Source organism: Colletotrichum jinshuiense, chromosome 13 (assembly GCF_051148585.1).
Source record: "Colletotrichum jinshuiense chromosome 13, complete sequence".
Classification (NCBI taxonomy): domain Eukaryota; kingdom Fungi; phylum Ascomycota; class Sordariomycetes; order Glomerellales; family Glomerellaceae; genus Colletotrichum; species Colletotrichum jinshuiense.
This window is the reverse complement of record NC_139306.1, coordinates 79606-105119: the sequence shown is the minus strand read 5'-3', so window position 1 is coordinate 105119 and position 25514 is coordinate 79606. Positions and strand designations below refer to the sequence as shown.

The window sequence follows — 25514 nt, the reverse complement described above, 5'->3', positions numbered from 1 at the left end:
GACGACTTGCTCATAGCTGTGCATCGACATGGCCGCGAAGGAGGTCTAGGCTTCGGCGTGGACAGCGAGGGCAGCCATCATAGCTTCGAGGCCTGAGTGAGTACCGAAGGATTAGCCAAAGGGACAACAGGAGTTCTATATCTAATGCAACCAGACATGGTCTAGACATTAGAACCTGTATCAACCCTAGCCATTAGGATTGGAAACCTAGGTACGATCAAGCGTGCATCCAGGACCCTTTTCGTGTCGAAAGCAGAGGCGACGCGGCCCTTGGTTACCTCGCCATTAGATCTTTCCGGGATCTTAATCTGGGGTTGGCAAAACTTCTGATCAACACCCAGCAGCTGGAGACAGGCACCAGAAACCGCTGTCTTGGCTGGCCCGGGATAGAATCGAAGTCGGCCGTTGCATTGTCACATGCGATTCGCCTCGTTAAGCGCTTAAACGCCAAGGCATTTTGAGAGGCTGTCGAGGCTCAAAGCTGCCGACGGCGCTCGCTCCTTGACAGAGGACTGGGATGACGGCGTTGGCGGCCCCGTCACACCGGGCCCGGTATAAGGGCTCATGGTGCAGGAGAATTTGGACTTAAGGCTCCAAACCATTGTGCTCGCAGATACTGTCTGCGGCTGAATGGGCAGGGAACCACCCTTGCTGGCCTACACGACAGCAGCGCCGTCAGGCATCATTTCAGGCATCTCAGCAACATGACCGAGGTCCAGCAGCTCCCTTTTATACCAAGGCCAGTACTCATCTTCTGCCCATCTCTTCAGCCGTTGCAGAGCGGCCACGATTTGGAGAACGCCCAACGGATTGTCAGTGACACCAATGGGAGGGCCCTGCCAGAGGGTCTACCACAACACGCAGCGGTTAGTTTTTATCATGACGGGTGGCGGCGCATAGTTGAGGCTATGAACGTGAACGTACCGTCTTGCCCCCGACGTATGTGGTGGCCACCAGTGTCCATGTCCTGCCGATGACGTGTAAACCGGGGAGATACTCGAGGGTGCTGATGCGGTCGCCGACGTGTGATGCAAGAAAGTTCCACTGGGCAGCGTGCCACACACCCATTTGCACTTGAGCCTTGGCCTCATTCTCCCCACCCCTCTTGGTCTCGATACTAACGGCCAGGGGCCGGTGGCGGAGGTTGTCGGAGTCGGTGTGGTTGACGCCGCCGAAAACCGACTGCTTACGAAAGGTCTCGATTGCTGGGAGAACGCGAGGGTCGGGATCGTGCTCGGGATCGATGCTAAGGGTATAGTCGACCATTTTACCGTACCCGACGGAAGGAAGATAATGTTTGATGATTCGGGCATGCATACTGTCGGTATACTGTGTTAACCTACATTATTCTCGGCAGGGGCCAAGATGAGGAAACATACCAAGGTACCACGCAGACTAGTTCTCCCTTCCTCGGGGGGCCGCCGTAGAGCGCTGCCGCGATAATGGGCGTATGGACGAGGTTATTCCAACCATACTCACCTTCAAAGTTCTTCTGGCAATTGGTACTCATGTCAACAACAGAGAAAACATTATCCAACATGGTTTCGGGGCGGTAACGATGCTCGCGTAGCCCAGCAGGCCTCGTCTGTATTCCGGATGCTTGCGACGTCTCGAACATGAAGTCGTCGAGTTGCTCAAACGCGGGGTCGGAGTCTCGGAGTGGCATCAGGAGGGGCTAAACGCTGGCCGCATTAGTCATGGTACCCGACAGCGGAATGATTTCTCTAATTTCTCGCCCGCGTGCGGGGGAGTCGGCTGAGCTGGGTGAACAATACATGCCTTGAGATTCGACGGTATGAAGCTCCTAGCCACTGCGATCCGGTTGATATCACGTAGCAGGGATAGCAGGCCAGGGGGCGCGCCTTTAGCCCCAGGCTTGAGAACATCCGTCACGATGCTTGACTCGGCGATTTCGAACCTGGCGAGGGCCTTGGTAGGCGACGATCGACCAGAGGCAGAGGTGACTTCTGAAGACTCGCTCGGGGGGAGTGACGGTGTCTTGTTGTACGATCTGGCCGATTTCGCGGCCGGGGCCCTGGGTGTCTCCTGGTCGATGTCGAACCCAGTGTCTTGTGTAGTCTGGCCGCCCCGTGTCTTCCTCTTCTTGTTCTTCGTTGGCGTTTCAGTCGCGGAAGCACCGTCTGACCGATTACTGCTGTCGTTTGTCGACATTATGCCATCGTTGGAGGTCTCGATCCGCTGGAGCGATGCCGGAGGTGAAAGAGGATGGAGCCGCTCGAGTTTGCGTTTCTTGGAAGCAGAGGGCGGCGGAGGCGACGTCGGCGTTGATGTCGGGGAGGGGATGGGCGACACCTGTTGGATCCAGGCAATGATGGCGTCGTAACCTTTCGTCATGACCGTTGGGTATTGACGGTTGCGATGGTGTTGTACTGGCTCGTTGACGAAAGACTTCGCGACGGGTCCAAAGGGTCCATCTGAGTGGGTTGAGTTGGTTGACCACCTTGGGTTCCCACCGTTGACCGGGAGACGCTGAGCAGCATCTTTACGCCACTTCCGAACAATGCCCACCGGTAGTGCACCTTGGGGCCCCCTCAAGGGGAAGCGTGGCGTAACGCACGGACCATGCTGACACACTCCCAGCCACAGCAACCCAGAGGCTCTGCACTCCCATCACTGAAGGGAGGCACGTGACCGCTCGATTGTCACAAATGTGCCCAATTGCGTGTTGGGCGGGCCTAAGTTTGGGCACATTTTTGACAACAGTGTGGGGGGCAGACCTCCGAAGCCGCCCCCACCAAGCAGGTGAGGTACTTTTGGAGGTGCAAGACGAAAGAGGTAAAAGCTGGTCGGAACGGGTTAATTGACCCCATCCTGGCGTACCCAACCATCTACCTATGCTGAGAGAACTACAAGAGGCAAGTGTGTCCCGCCATCTCGCGAGCCACTGCCTCCGTACGTCCCTTTGATGGAATAAGGAATTTCTGGCTCCGGGCATGGTATATTAGACGACAATTTTATTGAGAAGCGCAACAGGAAGGAAGAGTTACCGAGGAATAACAATAGGCATATGGTCACTTGGGGGTTTCGGACCTAAGAGCTTTGGGGTGATGCGATGGATTGAGCTGGTCATCGTTTAGCGCTGAGAAATAGCCATGCGACATCGGGATTCAGCCATCTCAACGCAAATGAAGCTGACCAAGTTGGTGTGACAAGGCATTGATTGTGCTGTGAGTCCCGAAGAACGGAATCCTGGGTGCTGCGGTCGCAGTGGTTATCACTGCAACCGCCGCTCTCTTGAGCCTACGCTTGTAGTCCCCAGTCTGGGTCTGTCACTGCGCGTCTGTCACTACGCGCTGGTGGTTGGTCCAATCCACCGAGGTACCCAAGTACCCAAGGTACGTTCCCTGCTTGCTCGCCCCACGTCCCCTGCCATTCGCAGACGCTGTCGCATCTTTGCCAAATACATCAGCAGCCACGACGAATCCTCACTGCTAGCAAAATGTCAGTTGTCCTGACACTCACTGGCTCTTCCCAAGTCCTACACGTATTACCAAATTCTTCAAGACAACTTCTGTGGAACGTGGTATGCCACTGTGGGCGAGCGAAGGGGCGGTGTTTGTTCAGTTCAGGGCAAAAACCATTACCACTTTGGGTATCTATTATTCGCAGTGAACGCTGCCGCTTTGGTTGTCAAAGGGGCAGTCAAGTCTCCAGCAGCCCTGTGCGCTCTGTAGCCGCCCTTGGTGGCGGGCCGTGTCATCACACAGACACCCACCCGACTGGCCTGGCCTGCTGGAGTCTGCTGCACGCGCTTAGAACTTATGCCAATCGCAACAGCCAGCTACCTATCTATGCCAAGGACTTGGATAGAAGATGCAACTTAATGGAATCACAGAATTCCCATCCCAAAAAGAGAAGAAGAAGAAGAAGAAAATTACTATTAGAGGATTTTTGAATTTTCTTTAACAAGGTCATGCTCTAGGGTGGGGGCGGTTGGCGGCATGGCGGCGCGACCGGGTGAGTTGCGACAGGATTCTGATTCTGCCTTAAAGGTCGTTTTGATATTGAAGGCCAAAGTTCGTAGACAAACGAAGCAAGAAAACACACTTCAACTGACTTCCTCGCCACACCGCGCATCTCGCTGTCTGTAATGCATCCCCCGCATAAACCCACAACTATACCTTTCACCCCTTCTTAATGATGTGGGGCATCTTCAAGTTGTATAATTTGTTTAATGACATCAGCGAGCCTCGACCAGTCTGTCTTTCGTACACATTCGTGTCTTTAAAGACCGCTCTCTGTGATGGTGAACATCATTCTCGACTTTGAGCCAACCAGTACCAGTATGCCCCAGGAAATACTCTTCCATAGGCTAACAGTCCTTCAAAAAGTTGCGTGTCCTTCACACAGCTGTTATTGTTTACAAAATGAAGATTGATATCCCGACCGTGTCTCCATTATCCATCCTATCGTTCGTGCCCGGACTCCGCCCCCACGATGTATTCCTTGATTTCTTCTTGAAGCCCATTTTGATCGTCCAATCCATGCAAAGATGCCCGGGTCGAGACGACTCTCTCAGTTGCCATGCTGCACAGCTCATCAACGTGTGGTCGGCCCGAACGCGGGTGACGCAGTGTAGCAGCAGGAGAGCCTCAATGCGCGATGCGCGCATTGAGTCACATCACGGCTGTGCATCACCATGGCCATCCTCATCCGTCGCCATGTTCAGTACAGAACACACGACTGCACCTACAGATGTAGAGAAAAGCCTGGGCGGCAACGGGTTCCAGTTAAACATCGCCACAACAGCAGCGCGACTAAACACCATGCCGAGTCGAGAAATCGTCAAGTCAAGCTGGTCAGACGTCAGTTAGTCAGTACGGGCTGGCCTCGCTCTCGATGCGGACAGATGGTTATGGCCGGGCGCGGACGCGTTAGTCAGGCAGAGTGATCGTGGCCTGACGAACGAATAGTGTTCGTCAGGTACTTGCCGTTCGTCAGGCCACAACGATGCCGTCTGCCTGACGAACGTTCCTGCGTCTGTTATCGCACGCTTGCTTACCTTATTGGGACAGCCGTGGCCATCCATCTATGTAGACGTATTACTACTTGCTTTGCAACTATCTACGCACCTTTTCATCTTGATGCATGCTTCATTCTCTTCACACATCATCCAGTTTATAACAACCTCGCAGCACTGAGTGGTTCACCACCCGCCGGTCATTCTTGCCCATGCGGCCCGGTCCTGACACTTTTCCCATCCCATCGTCCCTTACTTTCCCTCTTCAGCAACAACCGCGACCGCCCCGGATCGCCGCAGCAACACACCACAACAACAACAATAAAGTAAACCCAACTGCTCTCACTGCCTGCCGGTAATGTCGTGACGGCACATCACCGCCATCCTCCCTCACCTGCGTCGCACAATTGAACAACAAAAACTGAACCTAGCCGGGTCGGCGCGCAATGGAACATACGCCGTCGCCTCTCGCATTAACCACTTCTCGCGCTCCTCGCACGAACCGCGCAGCCCTCATCGCCGCATCGGCAGCGCCTGAAGACGGTGACCTTGCATTGGTAACTATCATCGATGCCCCCCTCTCCCTCTCCGCGCTCCCCATCTTCCTGTATCCCACGAGAAACAGACAACTCAAGTGTGCACGATGGCTGGCTAACCCTCTCTCTCTCTGTGTGTTCTTGCAGTATGGGAACTTCCTCTCCGACATCGGCCAGATCGACCGCGGCATACCACACGATTCTTTAGTCGGAAAGATCCAGGACGCCTTCGACGAGTACCAACCCGCTGCGGCCGATTCCATTCGTATTAACTTGGTTGCCGACGGCCCCAAGCTTCGCTCCGCGAGGTCAGTCGCCATGCGCAGCCTCGATCCCGACCAGCAGCGCCAGGCTCTCAACATGCAGGGCGCGGCACGTAAGAAACGGCTGATAGACGATGCCCACAAGTACCACGACGAACTCGACATCCTCTGCGGCAGCCACTGCTGGCTACCTGCTGGCGTCGATCTCCAGTCCATCTCGTACGACAACCTTCTCAACATCCGCAAGATTGTCAAGTGGGCGTTGAGCAACAACCGCGCGCCCGCCACCTTGTGGCAGCCCGACGGCGAGCTTCACAATGTCAGGTACACCGGCAGACCTCTGCTCCACGTCTGGCAAAAGGTCAGCGGACAGGGAATTCGAGAGGCCTCTTTGGACGCCCATGACCAGGGCAACAGCAGCGAGGGCCAAGCTCTGCCCGAAGATGGCAAGGAGGGCGATGATTTGCCAATGACGCCACCTGTAATCCTACCCTTTCCCCCCTCTTGTCCTCTCATTCTTGCATCTTTATTTTCCATCCTGTCATGGCATCCTCGTTTATGAGTGCTCTTCGCTAACACGCCGGCTATTTTAGGGAAACTCGGGCCATGTGAATGGCAGCGACGCAGGTGACCATCTCCCCCCGTTCGACCCCCTCCTCTCCGATAGCAAGTCCGCCGAGAAGTCCGCAGACAACCCGGTTGAAAGCATTGATGCCGACAACAGCAGTCCTGAAACTGGGCGGCGCGGAAGATTGCCCACGCCCGGCACCGACTCCCTCTTCTCCCCCATCACGTCATTGGCCCCTCACGACGGAGGAAAACAAGGTGCTGCTGCGCGTCGTAACGTTGCCTCGGTTTCGTCATAGAATGGCGACGACAACCATGACTCTGAATTTGACGAGCCTGTGAGCTTTTTGATGAACCCCCGCGTCGCCAGCGCCAGCTTGTCGCCCGAGCCCCCAGAACCCCCCGCATCTGCTCCAGTTCCTCCGACCGTCAACTCGAGCATCAAGACAAGCGTGCCCTCGACTGCGAGTAAGAACACCAAGGCGGATGCATCGTTGCTCCTGCCTAACTCCTCTAACGACGGGGCTCTCCCGGGATGTGTTCCGCCCCTCGCAGTACACAAAGGCAGCCCTGTCCTCAACCGCTCTCCGCCCGCCCCCCTCGCACCGCCCGTGATAGCCCAAGACGAAGCGCCCGACGACAACCCAATTCTGGCAAAGCGGCAGAGATCCCCGTCCCCGGACGCTTCTGCGCCCGCCCCCAAGCATCCGTGTCCCCCGAGGACGCAACGACGCGACCCGCTCCCGCAATCGTTGCCCGGCATAGGACAAGCACCCTACGGGTTTACCATCGAATCCCTTGGTCCTGGCCGCTACGTCGAGGGCACCGTGATTCTCCACATTCTTCGGACCATCGCCGCGCTCTGCCCGCTCTCGGTAGAAGTTCTGGATCCACTCGTGCTCAAAGGCGAGCCTCTTCCACGACGATTGCAAGACTGTCTGGCATCGAAACCGGACGCTGTCGTGATTGCGCCCGTCAATCTTACAGGACCCCCCAAACACTGGGTTCTCGCCGTCGCTTCGGGAAACGTCATGCACATCTCCGACTCAATGCCTGCGGCGACAAACGACGAGGAGGTGATGGAGAGGCTTAAGGGCTTGAAGTCGTGTCTTGAGAGCAGACGGGGAAGAGGGGAACCGGAACCGCCCGGCGCCGACGGCTTCAAGGTTGTCAAGCGGAGGTGTCCGTCGCAGGGGCCCACGGTTGACTGCGGCGTCGCCGTCATAGTCAACGGCATTTATGTCATCGCCGGGCTGGAGACGCCCGATGCGGCCGTCGACTATGGAGTTTGGCGCCGTGTTCTGGCCGCATTCTGTAGCGATAGGCCCGCGGGCCCGTTCTTGCCCGAGGGATGGGACGAGGTCGCCGTGTCAGCGCTCGATATGCCCGAACCACCGTCCCCGCTTCCGGGACAGATTACGGCGGCCAAGTATCGGCGGTGGAAGAAGCGGCAGGCGATGTACCAGCAGCAGGTCGCACAAGCAGTCCGGGACCAAGCCGTCGAGAAGCGCTCGAACTTTCTCCGGCTAAAGGACACCATAGAGGGTGCCGCCGACACATGGGCATCGCTCCAGCTGGTGGGGACCGGTCCGTGGCAGCCACGTTTGACGAGCAGGAGAAGAATAGAGGATTTCGCCGACGAGCTCCAGGTCGAGTCTTTCAAATGCGACTCGGCAGCAAAGGTTCTCTCCTCGTGTCAGATAACTGACACAGAGACGGTCGAAAAACTCCGCGCCAGGCTGAGGCACCTGAAAGAGCTCCAGGGCCGGCGGAAGACGATTCTCTCTGCGGTTGGACGGCTGGCAGCAGTCCTGGCCGAGGAATGGACCAAGGTGGACAGTGCCACCAAAGACGTGTTCGGAGACTGGGACATTGATGATGATGATGACGACGACCAGGAGGCGAAGGACTAAGAGAGGTGGACTGGTTGAATGAAGCATGTGGCATTGTTGAGTCGAAGAAGTAGCCAATAAAACGAATACATACATGGCACACGTTTGCAATCATGGCTGCCCTGGTTTGGCCTGTTTTGGCCTGTTTTTCCGCCGATACCAACTCACAGCAGCGTCATCGAAGCCTGGGTCCAAGAAGTCGTCCAGGCGGCATCCTCCCTGTCCTTTTCGCCCCTCTCGCCCTACACCACGCCCAGAAGCTCGAAAATCCTCGCCGGGTCGAAATACATCCAACCTCCGTCGCCGTATCATCCACTACCCACGACGAGCCGCGTCACATGCAAACGAATGAAGCCAAGCTCGTCTTGCAACACCAGCGCAGCCGCCACCCTCGACACACTCCCCACCGGCCAAAGACGCCGCCGAGCCGCCCTCGCACCCATCGACGCGAGCATGGAAGGCTCTCGAGAACCCAAGACGACGCGGCGTCAGGCCGCAAAGCCAGCTGCCCGCAAGGCAGGCTCGAGAAACACCCGCCGACCCGACGCGACAACAGAGAACAGCGAGGCCTCTGAGCTGAAAGACGACCTCGGCGACGCGCTGACGTCCCCCACACTGCGCCCAGCTCGCCCTCAGACGAGGGCCCGATCGAAGCAAACCACGACAGCAGACTCTGGAACATCCCCGCCGCGGACTTTGGCCACATATGCAACCACTCTCGCGCAGCGCGACTAAGACCAGCTTGCAAACATCAGTAACCCGCCCTCCTTGCTGTCATCTGAACCCTCAACCCGCCGCTCGTAGAGCCCCATTAAGGGTATAGTTGACCTCCTCTTTACTAAGAAACCCATCTAGACCGTCCCTATCGCCAGGCCAGACGACATTCCTAAAGACGTCTGCAACCTCTACACGCGTCTGGCTGAAGTCAGTAAGGGCTGCAGTAGCATCCTGACCGCTATTACAAAACAGGTCGCTACATGTATAAGGCAAACCAACCTGTTCCACTAGCTACAGCCATACAATATATCTTACAATCTATCGCCTTTGTTGCAGGAAGCCCTTCTAGCTGAGCTTTAGGTTCTATTTAAGGTCGTCTAAGAGACAGCATCAGCTACTGACTGCAGTTTCTCTAAAGCATACTAGAACATAAGGGTTTACAAGCCCATGCTTAAGGCTGGGATTGAACTCAATATACAACACGACGGCTGGGTCCTAGAGGATGTTAGGTACTTTAATACCACTACAGCCAGTATTGCTGAGGCGTGCATCCTACACCATACAGCCGGCGCCAGCTTAATGGGGAAGATGGTGGACTATTGCATCATCCTCAACAGCACGCGCGTGCAAGATGTGTCGCAGGCCGCCATCATGACTCAGGAGGGCTAGACCCCGGCTTCTTTAGACACGGTCTCTGCGGCGTCGAGCGCCTCGTCTGCGGCATCCACATCCAGAGGAATCAGGAGGGAGAAGAAGGCCGCCGCTTCGGCGGCGCCGGCAGCGGTGTAGTCCATCAACCACACGGAATACCTGGCCCTGCGGCTGAGCCCGATCGCCGTGAGAATCGAGACCAAGCAGCCCGACAGCTCCAGCGACCAAGCCCGTGCTCAGCTCTCCATCTGGGTGGCGGCTCATTTCCTCCGCTTGCACCAGCTGGCCCGGAGCCCCTTGCCAGTTGGTCTGACGCTGCCTCTCGTGCACGTGTCGGGGGCTTCGTGGCACATTTATCTGGCGGTGGAGAAGCCCGACTGTATCGTAAGTGGTTTCCGACACTTGAAGAAAACCCTTGCCCCGGGCAATTGCAAACTGACATGACTGTTCTTTCGCAGGACCTCATCAAGTGCTTCACGATAGAAGGCACCCAGACGCTCATTGGGTGCTACAAGGTGTTGGCGCTGATCCGCGCTTTGCGGGCGTGGGCCGTCAAGGAATTCCAGGCGCGGTTTTTGGATGTAATGAATGGGGTTTGCCGAGGCGTGATGATGGTGATTGTGATGATGATAATTCTCAGAAGACGCGAAAAATCGGAGTTTAGTCCCAGACTTGTGGTTCCCGCTCTGCAAAGGCATTTCAAGGTGGCAGGTCAGATCAATATCAAGATGCCACGACAAGCATGGGTCCGGATGGGTATACACGTAATTCATCGAGACGCAGCAGTCAGGCATTTTATACCGCCTCTAGGCATCTCCGGGGCCCAAATCGGCGGCCGTCAAAGGCTGTTTTGGGCGCCTCACACGCAACAGGCATGTCGAGGCCCAGGAACTGGAAACTAGCCTTTGGCACCTATCACAGGGCTCAGAGAATGGCACCAGGGAACGAACATGCCCGACTCCGACGTGGTGGAGAGAGGATCGTGGCCATGAGCATATCATTGGCGAAGCACGCCGCGCAAATCTGTCTTATCGGGTCTTGTTGACGGTTGGTGGTTTAGATAGCCGGGACCACCCTGGGCGGTATCTAGAGAGAAGCTGAAGGACATTATGCAGCGAGTTTGAGACTGGGATCTTTTCCTTGGGGATGAGGATTTAACTAAGCCCGAAGAATGCAATGTTGTGAGCAGAGGAGATCATGAGCCCCAGGCCAGAGCCCACCTCTCTTGACATCATCCAACCGACGTTATATAACCAAGAACGCAGCTTGGACTTGAACCCAGTCCATTCAACATGCAACAGCAGCAACAGTTGATTGGTACTCTATCCTGCCTCTGCCTATTGGTGAACATATATCTGTCGAGTTCCACGACGCATTCTGTGACTGTTGGTATCACAGGGTACCTATACAAATGGGCTGCTCGCCGGATAACCCCTGTACTTGAAAACTGTGATCTGGGGTGTGTAAAAGAAGAATGGAAAGGTGGGCAGCGGAAGAAGCAGTTTGGAGATGTCGCTGTTGGCAGCCTGGAGGTGGAATCTCTGGAGGTAGACTCTCCCTGCCCGACTGCTTCCGCGGTCTGACCACCTGCCGTTATCCTGGCCGAGTAATCCACCAGTGGCCGTGTCACAGTCAGATGAGAGAATAAGATATCCCGCCGTCTTTGAAGTGTATCACCTTTCCCCAGCGTCTCTTGGAGCCTTGCGTCCCGTTGTTTCCACTCCTGTTGATTCCCAGTTCGCACCCGGGCCGCTTTTGGGCGTCATATACCCAAGGGCATCCAATGTACGCCTGGCTTCCACTGCGACATAGCATTGCCGGCATAATAAAACCCTGCGTTTGATACCTGAGGAGACAATACGCCGGCTCGAGGGGACGGGGGCCCATGTCGGTCGGCGCGAAGACTGGAATGCAGTTGCGGCTAACTCAAGGTAACAAGTGCGAGAATCTTGAAGATGGCGCCTGCAACAAAAAACCCCAGCTAGGGCGGTATTTTGCTCTCCGAAATAAAGGGCACAAGCCTGACTGAGGTTCAGCAGGGCAGAAAGCAGGAGGTGGACGGTCTGACATATCTGTCATGCTTGACGAAGGAGAGTGTTGCAATCACCAGAGCACTAGTAACAGACAGTGTTGAAGTAAGAAGAGACGCCCAGGTTATATTAGACTCAGACGAGTCTTACGGGACAACATGGGCATCGGCTACGGTAACCTGCCTTACACATGTACACGCAAGAGGGGTTTAACTACAAAGAAATAGACTGCGTGATTCCAATGCCGAAACGAGTCTGATTTTATCTTGACGCTGCTAAAATACTTACGGAAGCCCCTCCGTCATTCTCACACTCGATGCACCGCGGAAATAGTCAACTGGCTGCGTCAGGGCAGTTGAATCGGTCGTCTTGGGGAGCAGGGGTTGTATTCAAGCCGGGCGAGCAAGATTTAGGTCGGGCAACGTTTAGGTCGGGCAACATTCAGGTCGGACAACATTCAGTCTAGGCGGGCAACATTCAGTTCAGGCGGGCAACATTTAGTCCGGGCAACATTTAGGTCAGGCAGGCAAGATTTAGAAAAAAGAGAGCTTGTTTTAGCTAAATAAAGCTATTGTGATATAGCTGAATATAGTAGTTCTGCTAATAAAAAAAATTGTGTCCCTGCCTGAGTACCTTAGTGCTACAACTCTCCTTGTCTGGTCTTGTGGCTAAGAGCTGGTCTCGGTGTCTGTTGACGACACCGGTACTGTTTTTCGTTGCCGTCTCTAACCACCGGATCACGGGCCTTTGATGAATTCAAAACCTGGCGCGGTGTCAGTGTTTCTCTCTCATGCTCACGGCTTTCTTTCATGATGTTGTCTTATAACTATATCCAACTGCTGCAATCGGTTTAATCGCCTCACCTAGTGTTCTGGTACAGTCCAGTCCTTGACCCTCGTACTGGAAAGGATTTTTTTGTCCAAGACACCAAAGGTTGAACGTTTACCAGTGGTTATAAGCAAGTCAGAGCAGCGGAACATGCCAACTTCCATACCTTCAAATGCCGGCGCGTCCGATTCATCGAGATTGGCTCGGAGACTGAAGAATGCACGAAATGGCCTTTTAGCGGGATTCCAAGCTAGAATAGTGTAGTTGGCCTCCCTACTGAAGATTCACCTTTGCGGATAACTATTTCTAACAATTCCTCGAGCGAGTGCAAGCAAACGACATTTGCTCGGTTGGAGGACGGCATGGGATTCAATACGCTAGACGTAGATGTAAATTCGAGAGCGTCACGGACGCACCGCGCACTCATTCATTGCGGATACCAACAATGAGCGCCGGCTTGAGAAACCCGTCCGTGACCAAGCGGCTCTCGCTCAGAAGTAGCCTGCCACCGGCGTGAAGCGAAGGCGGCGGGGAAAGGAAAGTTGAGCAGCGCGTCAGCCATGCCACACTGCCCAACATTTGCTATTTTCCTTAACCGGGCTGTCAGCAACATCCCCCCTCCCCAGGGCCCCTTGCCACGACACCGCCACAGCCACAAGTGACTGTAGTTCCTTCCTGTATGTCAGAGGTGTTGCCAAGCAGAGTGGAGGGCTCAGTATCTTCACATTCGCAGATAGGTTGTAGATGAGACTACTACTGAAAGCTGCCCCCTTGGATTGCCTCAGGTCAATCCAAGCTTCTTATACCCGCCGCTACACTTTCTCCTAGATATCTCCAGCCTAGATCCTTACGCCCTCGCTGCTTGCTCCCCTATAGACCCTTGGTGTCGTCTTAGATGTCTGACACTGTACTTTGCCTTCCTCACCTTCCGCCGCCAGCAACAGACTAACGGATGCGCTGTGCGCCGTGCGCCGTTCAGTGACTTTTCTTGTCTTTATGCATTTTGCCCGGCATAATATTTTCCCTGCATTCTCAGCCGCTGCTGCGTTCATCCACGGGGCCATTGATCGAGAATGCCATCAACGACCAGAAACACTCGCGCGAGAGCCGACAGCCGAGATGGAGACGGAGACGGCGATGGAGATGAAGATGGCGATGGCGACAGTCGAGAACTCGATCGTCTCGTCAAAAATCTTGCTTCCGCCCTTGTCAAAAATGACTCATACCTGTGCTGTGCCAACAGTGGACAGAACCGCGTCCACGTCTGGTTCTCCTGATCACTTATCCACCTGCAGCTGCTTTGCATTCGCGAATCCACTGCAACAAACACTAGCATTTCTCAACGCAAGTTTTCAAGCTTTTTGCTGTGGTGTTGCTAGTCAGTGTTGATGCAGCGTTTTTGAATAGCTTGTCGAGTGAGCATGAGCGCGCGTATGTGCCGCTTTGCTGCTTACGTCACGGCCAGCTCCTACCCTTGTCTTGAAGTGACCGACCGAGGGTGGGTCAGGCTATTATTATGTAAACTCTCAGACGATGACACTTTGGACTCGGGAACATCGAGCCCATCTACGCCGTTCTCACCCCGCAACCTCATGTCGCATCACCACTCCAAAGCCTTGCCTTCTTGGCAGACAGGCAGCTTCCAAAAGACACGCAAGTCCTCAACTAGCGGCCGGCTGCAACCCACTACCGTGCCCTGACCTGGCCACGTTGACATCACGGCGACAATCCTCGAGCCCGAAGACACTTGAACCTCGAACCCGGAAATCCCTGAACTTCCAGTTCAATTAAAGACAAGCTCACCAGCACGCCGTGCACAATCTGTGCTCTAGCCGGGAGAGTTTGACGCCCGACCCTAGAAAGCTGACGCCTCGCAAGACGCATCAGAACGCAGCCCAGGGATAAATCAGGCGCGAAGACGTCAACAGCTGTCGTTCAAGCGCGTGTTTAGCCCACCCATGCCTTGTAACGACTTGTACTAAATCTTGATCAATTCAACCTCTAACCTCCGCCGCAATACAGCCTCTGGCCGAGATGAGACGGCTATTCGCATGGCCCATCCAAGGTGCGACGGATCTGGAGAATAACCTCCAACCTAGCCAGAGGTTAGAAGCGGGTTCTGCCAGCTAGATTGCAAGGGTCCCAGAATATCTAAAGAGATATCTTTATCCTATATATTTTGACTCCTTCGTCAATTCGAGCAGGCACCGCCAACAGCTGGTGAACACACAACGTGTAAGGACATCTAAGTCCTTGCTTCTCACTCTTAGCTAAAAAAAGTATTCCCTAATGCTGTGTGAGACCGCTGTACCGGCGCCACCAGCTTCTCTTCTTCCTGCGTAATGCTCTTCCTAGAACACGCATCACAACGATCACCATCTTGCACAAATGCCCTCAGTTCGGCAAGCTTGACCTGCAGACGCCCAAGGGCCCCTCTCAATTCCGACATCATGTCCTTTTGAGCTTCCACAGCAGCCTTGGTCCGCCTCGCCTGGAGATAGAGGGTCTATTCGACGGCCTGCATCCCCCAAACATGATTGCCAGCCGCCTCCAGTAGCCTGACATCTATCTACCTGAGAAAGCTAGCCGTTGCTGCTACACCGCTTGTGCCCGGCCCCCCCGTCTCCTTTACCTGAATGCTACCCGCCCAGCCTAAATCTTGCCCGACCTGAATCTTGCCCGACCTAAATTCTACCCGCCTAGCTTAAATCTTGCCCACCCGACCTAAACGCTGCCTAGCCTAAATGTTGCCCGGCCTGAATCTTGCCTACCACTTTCTGCCTGCTCACCTCAACAGCTAGCATCGTTGACTCAACGGATTTACTAGAACCTTGCCATGCGCTTCTAAAGCTTTCGGCTCAATTCTATCTATCCCGACCACCAGCAGAACGTTCAGTCCAAGGTCCGGGGAAGCATGAACAGGAAATCGCCCGACATCCCCGTTTCGGATGATTCAGTGTCATCTGCTGACGACTCGATAAGGTTCTTCGCCACCTAGTAGTTGTTGAAGAGCACCTCCGCCGCCAGCAAACAAAGCACTCATCCCGTCCAGCCATTTCTTGAACCGTACTGTTTATGCCCAATAGAAAGTCCACGGGTGTCAGAGACAGCTCTTACACGTTCGCCGCTATCGTCATGGCCGTGGCGGACGCGACAGCCGCCGCAAAGAGGCCAGCATTTACCCCGGCTGAGTGAGCCTCCTCACCCCGCCGTTACGGTTGAGCCGTTGGAGAAATGGTAGGGTAGCCGTCTCTTCGGCCAGGCACGCCTCAAAGTTGCAAAACTCAGCTCAGCTGGCTCGGACCTTCACCATTTAACCTTTACCGAGTCAACAGAGTCTCTACGTGCTGGCTTGCTCGACGATGAACAAGCCGCCAAGTTCTCGGCCGGATCTTATGTTAATAATCGCTACAGGGCATATCACGTGCGGCGTTGGCCATGGATTCTTTCTACCGGCGTGTTGGCCCTCACCGCTGCTGGGCTGTTCATAGACTGCTGGAGAACGAGGACAACGCTATCTCGCTATGCTGAAACATGCGCCTTCGACATCGGTGAGTAGGATCAGCGAGTCTGCCATTTCAAGTCGTCTGAACTATATTTAGTAACTGCCACAGGCCCTGAATCTAGTGTCATCCAACTCGAACCCAAACTCTTTGACGGCGCTCTATCCTACAACTCGACAGGCGATCTGGACCGAGAGCACGCGCCTTATGAGAGAATATGGGTCGGAGATCCAGGCCCGGAGATGGACCGTCCATGGGATCATGTTGAAGTTAGTACAGTCTTTTGGTACTCTTGCTGGTTGCTTTGATACTGATGTTAGCCAGTTGCATATAACATCGACAGTACTCTTGCAAGGGGCCGAGGCCGACCTTGTGCGGGATCGTACTACGCTTGGGAACGGTTACTGGGTAACAGGTCTCGATGTTTTCCACCAGGTCCATTGCATTGTATGCTCTGTCCATGAGATTGAGTCATCTGTTTATAGAGCTGACTCGTGTCTAGAATCAAGTACGAAAAGCTCTTTATCCGGAATACTATCCTCCCTTCCAGAGCAGTCGAGCACACAAGCTTCATTGGGGTAGGCCTCCTCTCCCATTGAACTACGCCTGTGACTCGTTGAACCCGTGGTCCAGGTTCAGGTATAACGTCTAAGACTGACACTAACAATGGAAATCTGGCAGAACACTGCCTCGACTACGTGCGACAGGCCGTCATGTGCAATGCCGACCAACCCTTGTGACTCATAAATGGTTCGAGTCGGCACAGACGTTTGGACCCAATTTCCGCACACAGCACCCATGCAGAAACTTCGAGGCACTGATGGATTGGTCACTGGCGAGGTCACCGAACGTGCGGGCACAGCAAGGTCCCGGCTCCGAGGTTGCCGAGGACGAGACAATGGTCATGTCGGGTGAGCGCCTAGAGAAAACAAAGACCGCACTGGGCGTCAGTGGTCATGGACATCACAGCCCCTGAGAAAGTAGATCACGATGTGAACCAAGACCTTGCATTGGCCCTCCAAAGGGATAATACAGTGCCTCGTTGTGTTGGCAGTGCTCATGTACCTTCGTTTTTTCAGTGGAGAATTTACCTCAAGTTATCATAATTCTAGACCGTGTCTTCTGGTTTACAAATGGCACACTACAAAGCAGGATTGATTGTTGGCTATTATGTAGGTATAGTACCTTTGATAGGGTTATTCCAATAGAAAACTTATATCAAGTAAGTTTGAAACTAACAGTGAAACCTGCCCTGTGCTGTAGGTATTGTTATCACCCCTGCTTATGCAGAAGAAGGCTCGGGTCTTCCACGTTGCACAGCATAGAGCTTCGCGAATGCCCCATCAACCCTCGCCAATAGCTCCTCTGGCTCACCATACTCAAGTAACACGCCCCCATCTAAAACAACAACCTTGTCAAATCTACGGACACCAGCGAGACTGTGCGTTGCCATGATGACAGTGCTAGTCGCGAACTCCGACTTGACGATGGCTTCTATGGAAGATTCGGTGCTGGCGTCAACACTGTGAATTATGAGTGATACTTAGTGTCAGCTTTCATACTGCATCATAATATCTTTTTTCAGATATGAACGCAAGGAGAGGGAAGGTCTGTTACTTACCCGCTGCTCGGTTCATCTAAAACCAGGACCGGGCTCTTGCGCAAAAGCGCACGGCCGAGGCAGAAAAGCTTTCTTTGCCCTTGGGACAAGAAGTCCTCTTCCATCTTCATATCAAGTATCGAGAATTCTAGAGGGTGAGAGGTCTCTGTGCTCTCCTTTGATCGGAAGATGTCCCATAGCCCAACCTTCTGCAGGGCAGAGATGATATCAGTATCTGTAGCCTCGCCATGCGGATCTGCATTCAGTCTGACACTCCCGCCAAACAAGAAAGGGTCTTGTGTGAGACATGTGAGCTTCTGGCGGGTGAAATCTTTAGGTACTAATGCAAGATCGACATCGTCTAAGACAATCCTCCCGGTAGACTCCTCGACCATGCCGAGCAGGGATAAGAGAAGTGAGGTTTTGCCACTTGCGGCACTTTCGTTAGCAAGTTTCTCGTCATAAGGCTTGTGGAATGATTTATGCTTGTGACTCTTACCTTCCTGTCCTGCCGCATATGGCAACTTTCTCCCCGGCCTGAATCGAAATATCGATGTTGCGAAGCACGGGGTGACTGTGGTATGATGTTAGCTACTGCATTAGACTGGTACAAAACTCCCGAAAGTATAAAGTGAGATATAGGTACCCATTATAGTGAGCCGACCAATTCTCAATGACCACCGATCCTTGAGACGGCCAGCCAGCGAGAATTCTTGTATCCACAATCTCGCGAGGTTTCTCGGTCGGGGTATCCTCGGAGAAAGTCTTCACGCGCGAAATGGCACCCAAGGACGTCTCAAGCAAGGTCCAAAAGGTGATAAGGGCAGCCAAGGATTGGCCAAGATTCATCATGCTGACAAGGGCAACGCCGAGGAAACCGGCGTCCAGTCTGCTGCGGAGCGTGACGCCTAGGGTGGTGAGCAGTATCGCGAGCCCAGCGACCGTCAGTCCCAATACAAGAGTCAGCCATCGTTGAATGCAGAGGAGCAAGTAATAAGGCTTCTGGGCCCTGTCGAGGAGGGCGAGATTCTTGGCGACGTGGTTGCTCGTCCAGCCATATGCTCGGATAGTGGCGATGCCCTGGAGAGACTCCAGAACGTGAGAATAGAGAGGTGCTTTCGCTTCCAGGCTAAGCCAGCATTAGTACTTTATATCGTTTGCAAGGTAACAATAGGCATTACTCTAGTAGTCGAAGCTGCCGAGATGTCCTTAGATAAAAGCGCTGGAGGAAGAAGAGAGCGCAGGCGACGAAGGGCAGTACAGCTGCGAAGTAGGAAACAGCGACAATGGCCAACGCGGCAACTGCGAAACACGCAGCAAGCTCTATGATTCTCAAATTAGCGACCAGCTTCCTAGAGGATTGCGTTAAAGTTGCTACGGACGAAAGCTCGCATTCACGAGTGCCCCGGGTAGGGTCATGTCAACCAATTGCATGTCTTGACTGAATCTGTCATGGGAAAGAAATACTCATGGGTTAGTTCATACTCTTGTTGTCTTACGCGAAAGTCATGACATACCTGTTAACCAATACCCCAGTGTCGGTCTTGGCGAGAAAAGACATTGGAGCTCTGTCGTTACCGTAAGAACATGAACAAGCCACTGGAAACAAGAATTCGGCGATCTTACCGTATAACTGCCCGAAGCACAGTCAAGTGGAGAGACTGTGCAGACTTAGGTACGATCACCACGTACATGTAGCTGGGTATAATCATTAGCATAAGAGCCTCAAGCACGATGCTTGGTGAGCCTCCAGGCTTTTATAAGTCAGGCTCGACACCGTAGGAGAAGAACTCACTAGACCGCAGAAATAAGACCGGCCGCAGTAAAAACACCAAAAATTGCATACAGCCCAAGCCAATAGCCAAGCCGTGATGCTTGCGATCCGTCGCTGCTTTGGGCCCACAGTGTGATCCATGCATCTGTACTCACCCACATCAGCTTCGAGCCTGACTTACTGCGGCTGAGTGGCACTACACCAGCACTGATAAAAAGGGGCGGATCTGATGGAAGAAGCATGCTTACATTGCAAGGTGCTGAATGCCACGTTTGAAGCTACGAAGATACCGAACAAGGCGAAGCTAAGCCATCCCAAAGACGAGAAGTAGTATAGATAGATGGAAAAGTCTCCCACCTGTCTGTTGTCATCTAGTTTCGTGCTTGAGCCCTGAGTTTCACCAGCTGGAATTTTGGGAGGTGGGCTATTTCCTGAGCTCGCCGAAGAGCCATCGTTTCCGGCTAGCTGTGGCGCAAGAGAAGCCATATTCTCAGATGAGCTCTGCTGAATGATTTGTCCTTGGTCGTCAAGTATGATAGTTTGGTCCGCGATGGCGCATAGGCTCACTGTGTGTGGTCGTTAGTAGGAACGACACGTTTTCCTAAACGCTATATGAGCTATTCAAAACTCATTGTTACTCACCAGAATGCGTGGCCAAAATGGCTGCCATACCCAGCTTCCGGATCAGTCCATCAGCTCCGAAGACACGCGTGGTGACGATGTCGTGGGTGGCGGCATCCAGGCCGCTCAGTACATCATCCAGGACAGCGATAGGCTTGCGCGCATAAAGTGCCCGAGCTAACGACTGTTTCATCTCAGTACGCAATACAATAGTCAGGCGCCGAGGCAGTTCTTACCAGGCGTTGCTTCTGCCCACCGCTGAGCGAAACCCCTTTGCTCCCGACATTCGTCGCGTCACCGTCTGATAACTGCAGCAGATCCACTTGTAAAGCGCAAGCGTGAATGACAGTATCGTACCAAGCAGCGTCGAAGTCAGTTCCCGAGACAATGTTTTCTCGGACGGAGCCGTTCGAAACCCACGGGCTTTGATCGCAATAGGCTAGCTCCTTGCTACTGATCCAGACAGAGCCGTTGAATATGGTGGCTTCACCGAGAATGGCCTTTAGAATTGTAGACTTGCCACAGCCGACTGGTCCCAGAATGACTGTGAGATGATGATTTTGGCCAATGCGCAGTGACATGTCTTTGATTACATGGCTGGAGCCTTGCCAGCCAACGGTAGCATTATGGAAGATCACATGGTCGGAGTTGAAGATCGTACGAGGAAGAGGCTCTTTTGGTGTTGATTGTGGACGTTGAATCATTTCCACATGGTTATAGCCCGAAGGCGTCTGAATCGTGTCCGGCTCATCGTGGCTCTCCAGATTCGTTGTTTCTAGCGGGCATTCAGGCAGTCGTTTGTCGTCCCAGGACTCGCTAGCAAGAAAGTCCTGGATTCTCTGAAAGCAACCCAAGGCAGCATATGCCTGAGGAATCACCACTAACAACTTGCCTAGAGGCTCCATGAGGATGGAGAGAATGGACAGGCTGGTGACTGCCTGCGACACCGTCACGAAGCTGTTACCCTGAACTTTGGCGGCGATTGCAAAGGCCGCAAATGTGAAGAACTGGGAGAACAGCGAGGGTAAGTTTACTGCGATTCATTAGTGCCTGCGCTGTATCAACTTGGAGGTGCGTTTCAGCTTACCAAGGCAGACATTGAAGCTGGACAAGCGCCTGAACCTCTTGGAGAGGTCCAGTTCGGTAACACGCATACCCTGTATGAGAGATTCAAATTTGTTGCTAAGGCCCAACATCTTGACACTTCTCATCGAGCCTAGGGTATGTGCGGTAAAGTTAATCCTCGCTTGAATCGCCTCGAGCCAGACCTTCTGGCGGGCGGTCACAAACCCAGCCGCTCTGACTGACATGGCGGTCGCCACTACCAAGTGGTAAAGTTAGCAACATAAACCAGTGAATAAAGCAACTCTAAGCCCAATCGACATGAATACATTGACTTACCCAACGCGACAATGACTGGAGTGACACAAACGGGACCGATTTGCATCTGTAAGAACCACACAGCAAAAGCAAGCTGAATGACACTCGCCCAACTTTCGGCGACCACAAGATGCCACGTCTCGCAGATTCGTTCGACGTCTGTACCAATCAAGGTCATCGCAGCAGAGTCACCGACTTGCGTCGACGGCGATTGCAGAATCTTCTCATAGATCAGGGAAATGAGGCCGCCCCTGACCATAGCCATGAGTCGAAAGGAAAGGTGCTGATAAAAGCCTGTCGCAATCTTGTGACACACATATCTGATCAGCAGTAACCCGGGCGGGAGAGAGGAAGTTGAGCTTACGGGTATCCCTGTATAGACTAAAGCCACAGCACCGATCAGGCCATATCCTTGGTTCCAAGTTTGCTGACTGACAGGAGCCGATATAGTCTCTACAATCTGGTGGATGAGGAAAGGCTGTGCAAGGCTAAGTGCAACCAGACAAAGACGAGGAAGCGCAATCTTGGCAAGCTCCAACTGCCAGGCCGAAAGCGTAGCCAGAGCTAAGGCGTGCTTGTGCCGATTGTGGCCTACTTTCTCTGATGCGTGAGGCAAGGTCAGAGTACTAGACGACAATCTCGGTGCAAGAGGGCTCAAATAGTTCTCACTTTTGTTCATCCATCGAACCTGTAGCTCACTCGAAAGCTTGGAAGATCCAAGCTTTTCATTGATGGACTCGAGATCTTCAACGGCCAAGATGCGCCGGGATCCATCAGAAAGCAAGTGTCTCAACCACCAAAAAAGCCCACGACTGAGGAGGCCACTTGTTGCCTCGCGTGAGAAGCTGCGATACGAACCAGCCAGGATTTTCCTTTTGTTCTTGGTCTCTAGGACGAGAATCAGAACCTGGAAGGCTAGAGCAGCGGTGAGAATAGCTGGCATGAGATGTTTGTCCGATGCCAGGAGCCAGGCGGTTCGGACACGCGCGCCATTCAGGGGTAGTGAAATTATGAGATAACCAGTGATTATGAAAGATGGCCGTGGGCTTTTGCCATGTTGAACTTGGGACAGGACAGCGAGGGCGAGAGCGGCGGAGAGACTTAACACGGATGAGGCCAGGGTTGCGCGAGTGGTGAATCCATGTCCCGAAGCCCATAAGACCAGCAAGGCTAAGTTAAGTCCGGCATAAACGAGAGTCGATACCTGCCAGCCTATGTTAATGACATGAACTTGCTGATAATTACTAAAAAAGCGTAACAACAAGGGTGACCGAGAAGTACGAACGAGTTTGAACATCGATAGAAGTAGTGCTGGCCTCACAGCCGAAACGGCTTTGAAGATACGGGCCACCTGAATAGGGGCAATCAGGAGAAACCCAGCCGACAGCGGGATAGACAGGACGCTTTCTTCGAATAGCACTATGGAAAGATCATGTCAGTGACTAGCCACAAAGTATCGCATTATCATTCAAGGGCTGTGTACCTGTGAAGTCGAACCCGCCTCGACAAGACTCCGTGGCGACGGCTGGCCCGAAAAGCTCATCGTGGCAGACATTCGACACATTATTCATGCTGGGTCACAGAATATTGGGTGAAGCCTCGTGAATTATTGAAGGTTGCGTTGGTAAAAGGGGGTGATCGTATGGCCAGGAAAGAATCTGGTCCTCACGGTACTGGTTCAGCTTTGAGCGAATACAAGGACACAAATGAAAGTGAACCTTCCCGAATCTCGTAAGGTGAGGAATGAAGAGGGGCACCGTGCAACCCTTTTAACCAACGTGGGCACATACATAAGCACTACCGGTAATCGGCAACAAGAGCCCCTCACGGCTTCACTCTGATTGGTTTGAGCGGGTGGGTCCCGGGGGGTATGGGAGTCACAATATACCTACTGTGGGCTGAGGATACCTGAGATAAGACACACCCACGGTGAAATAAGCACAACATTAGGAATCTACCTTCTGTATTGGGGGAGGCGCATTATAGATATCACATACCATGTTACATATAGCTGATTAGGGTTAGCGTTGTCCCTGTAACGACAAGCATTACACCTTTTAGCGTCTCGGCGGCAGTAGGGATCATCGGCGAATAATAGCAGCTGAATTCTCAACACCAAGTCGTTACATAAGCCCTCAAATACCATGCTATAGATCCCAGCATGGTCCTTCTTTGTAAAGCCCGACGTTGCATTCTAAACAGCTGTAATGTGTAGTATTCCACTGTAGCTGTTTATTTGCTGACCTCTCGATTAGAGGCATACAATTATTAGGGGTTTATTTCCTTAATCTTCCTAGACGACGAGAATCTTTCTAAGGCTTTTATATCTGAGCTAGTTATACTAAATCAGTTTGATGTGAGACAGTACGAATATATTATCAATATTAAAGGACTTCCTTTTGATACTGCCAGCAGCGACCTAGACTATTTCGAAGTCTAGCCTATATTGATGCTTTAAGAAGCGCATTATAGGAGTCTTAGGAGATATATGCATGGGACGACACTCAATCTGCCATAGATGACACTTACTGCAAGAACACACACAAATGGGAAACAGAAGAAGGCTTGTATAGGTAATCAATCAATAAATCCTCTACCTTCCATTGCAAAGCAAAGTTTGCAGCCAACCGAAATCCACTTCCTCCATCTTCTATCCTCCGTCATCCATCATCCATCTTCCCACTCGTACCTTCATCATTCTTCCTCTTCTTCCTCTTCATTCCCACAACGCAGTACCCTTCATTCAATCATCATCAAAATAAGAGAAATAATGCCTAGATCGAATACACCGGTGCATCATCCACCGTCTCCCTCCGCACCCATCCACCTCGTTCCTCTCGCCGTTTCTTCACTCAAGGTGCTTGCAAGCAATGGCTGATATACCATGCGCGTACTACAGGCCAAGGCACTCTTCAACAGTATGGTGGAAATTCCCGGTTCAGACGATGCCTCGAACGACCGCCCGTCGAACCCCTCGTCCTGCAAACTCGACAAGACCATCTCGGTTGCCGTCAAGTCCGTCTTTCACAACACTGCCAAGAACCTCGACACTGCCGACCGTACCTGTTTGAACCAAGAGGTACAGACCCAGCTGCCGCGGCTTCTATTAGCCGCCAAGATAGCAGGTCGGGAGGACAAGAGGAAGAGGCTCAGCTGCCAGCATCGCGACGGACTCGAGAGGCATTGGCAAAGCCTCGACGCCGCGTTGCCCAAGCAATCCCGCCCGCCCCGCCTCAACGACGACTTGAAGAACATGGGCGTCAACTTTCTGTCGCGTCTACACACCATCACACAACACGCTGTGTCCAAGGGCATCAAGCTGTCGTCTCTTTGGGAACCGGGCTGCTGGCTGCACGACGCATCCCACGCCAGTCTTGACAACAATGGAAACGGAGATGCACCGCCAAAGCTAACCAAGGAAAAGCTCGGCGATCTAAGCAAGAAGCTTGGTATTTCCAACCCCAGACATGCCAATGCTTGCGCCAACATCTAAATGCCACCACCGCCTGCGAAGCATTCGGCAGGCAGCGACCGCAACCGAGACAGGACCCATGGAGAATGCAACAGGCGGGATGCGGCCTCACATGACGGCATAGACCAAATGGAGGAAGGACGCCAACACCGCAAGAACGTGTTCGTTTGTTTGCCTGTATTGTTTAAGAACGCCGGACCTTCCCCTCGAGGGGGTACAGACACATCCAGTGCTTATGTGATGTACGATGTGGGCTTATGTAATGCATGAACTAGCGCAGGGGTGTAATGGAGGGAGGGATTCCCATTCCTCCAACTCTCATCATGGCCTAGTGAGTTGAAGTAATTATGTTTTTGCCATGACTATAGGTATAAAGAGGAAGGTCATAAGACGGTAAATGGGATACAAAAGGAAATAAATTCCAGGAGTTAGCACTGCACATCATTTATACTTCCCTGCTTGAGATGCTGCCGTATCACTTTTTAAACCTGGGTTGCTGGGGCCGAGACATCCAACATGGAAACGTAAGCCTGTTGGTATGACCCAATGGATATAATCTCGGTACTTCGCCTCGACCTTGCACCTCCCCCTCAGTACCCTTGGACTCACTGAAATCCCTATATCAGCCCTCTTCCTCGCCCGGCACGTGTCGCTCATCGTGGTGCAGAGATGGCCCACATGTTTAAGCCATCCTGTAGT

At 53.2% G+C, this 25514-nt stretch overlaps 7 protein-coding genes across 7 annotated transcripts; 5 read left to right on the top strand and 2 right to left on the bottom strand.

Moving 5' to 3' along the window:
• Positions 1-656: 656 nt before the first annotated feature.
• EsH8_XIII_000022 (uncharacterized protein) lies at positions 657-2355 on the bottom strand (the record flags this gene model as incomplete). Its single annotated transcript, XM_083273734.1, has 4 exons — positions 657-848; positions 925-1318; positions 1380-1675; positions 1813-2355. The coding sequence occupies 4 exons, from the start codon at positions 2353-2355 to the stop codon at positions 657-659; spliced, it is 1425 nt and encodes a 474-aa protein (XP_083120497.1).
• Positions 2356-5427: 3072 nt separating this feature from the next.
• EsH8_XIII_000021 (uncharacterized protein) lies at positions 5428-6646 on the top strand (the record flags this gene model as incomplete). Its single annotated transcript, XM_083273733.1, has 3 exons — positions 5428-5538; positions 5665-6261; positions 6374-6646. 3 exons carry the CDS (start codon positions 5428-5430, stop codon positions 6644-6646), a joined length of 981 nt encoding a protein of 326 aa, XP_083120496.1.
• A 51-nt stretch (positions 6647-6697) lies between these two features.
• On the top strand, positions 6698-8260 carry EsH8_XIII_000020 (uncharacterized protein; the record flags this gene model as incomplete). Its single annotated transcript, XM_083273732.1, has 1 exon — positions 6698-8260. The coding sequence occupies one exon, from the start codon at positions 6698-6700 to the stop codon at positions 8258-8260; it is 1563 nt and encodes a 520-aa protein (XP_083120495.1).
• Positions 8261-8587: 327 nt separating this feature from the next.
• On the top strand, positions 8588-8974 carry EsH8_XIII_000019 (uncharacterized protein; the record flags this gene model as incomplete). The annotated part of the gene is made up of 1 exon (XM_083273731.1): positions 8588-8974. The coding sequence occupies one exon, from the start codon at positions 8588-8590 to the stop codon at positions 8972-8974; it is 387 nt and encodes a 128-aa protein (XP_083120494.1).
• A 6566-nt stretch (positions 8975-15540) lies between these two features.
• Positions 15541-16708, top strand: EsH8_XIII_000018 (oxidase ustYa family protein; the record flags this gene model as incomplete). The annotated part of the gene is made up of 6 exons (XM_083273730.1): positions 15541-15656; positions 15712-16016; positions 16080-16237; positions 16293-16415; positions 16471-16546; positions 16650-16708. 6 exons carry the CDS (start codon positions 15541-15543, stop codon positions 16706-16708), a joined length of 837 nt encoding a protein of 278 aa, XP_083120493.1.
• A 542-nt stretch (positions 16709-17250) lies between these two features.
• On the bottom strand, positions 17251-22914 carry EsH8_XIII_000017 (uncharacterized protein; the record flags this gene model as incomplete). The annotated part of the gene is made up of 18 exons (XM_083273729.1): positions 17251-17491; positions 17590-17997; positions 18068-18142; positions 18215-18697; positions 18750-18891; positions 18951-19015; positions 19086-19136; positions 19195-19266; positions 19364-19487; positions 19591-19908; positions 19985-20147; positions 20200-20996; positions 21051-21284; positions 21365-21647; positions 21708-21943; positions 22013-22547; positions 22629-22762; positions 22827-22914. The coding sequence occupies 18 exons, from the start codon at positions 22912-22914 to the stop codon at positions 17251-17253; spliced, it is 4449 nt and encodes a 1482-aa protein (XP_083120492.1).
• A 1349-nt stretch (positions 22915-24263) lies between these two features.
• EsH8_XIII_000016 (uncharacterized protein) lies at positions 24264-24836 on the top strand (the record flags this gene model as incomplete). Its single annotated transcript, XM_083273728.1, has 1 exon — positions 24264-24836. The coding sequence occupies one exon, from the start codon at positions 24264-24266 to the stop codon at positions 24834-24836; it is 573 nt and encodes a 190-aa protein (XP_083120491.1).
• Between the last annotated feature and the right edge of the window lie 678 nt (positions 24837-25514).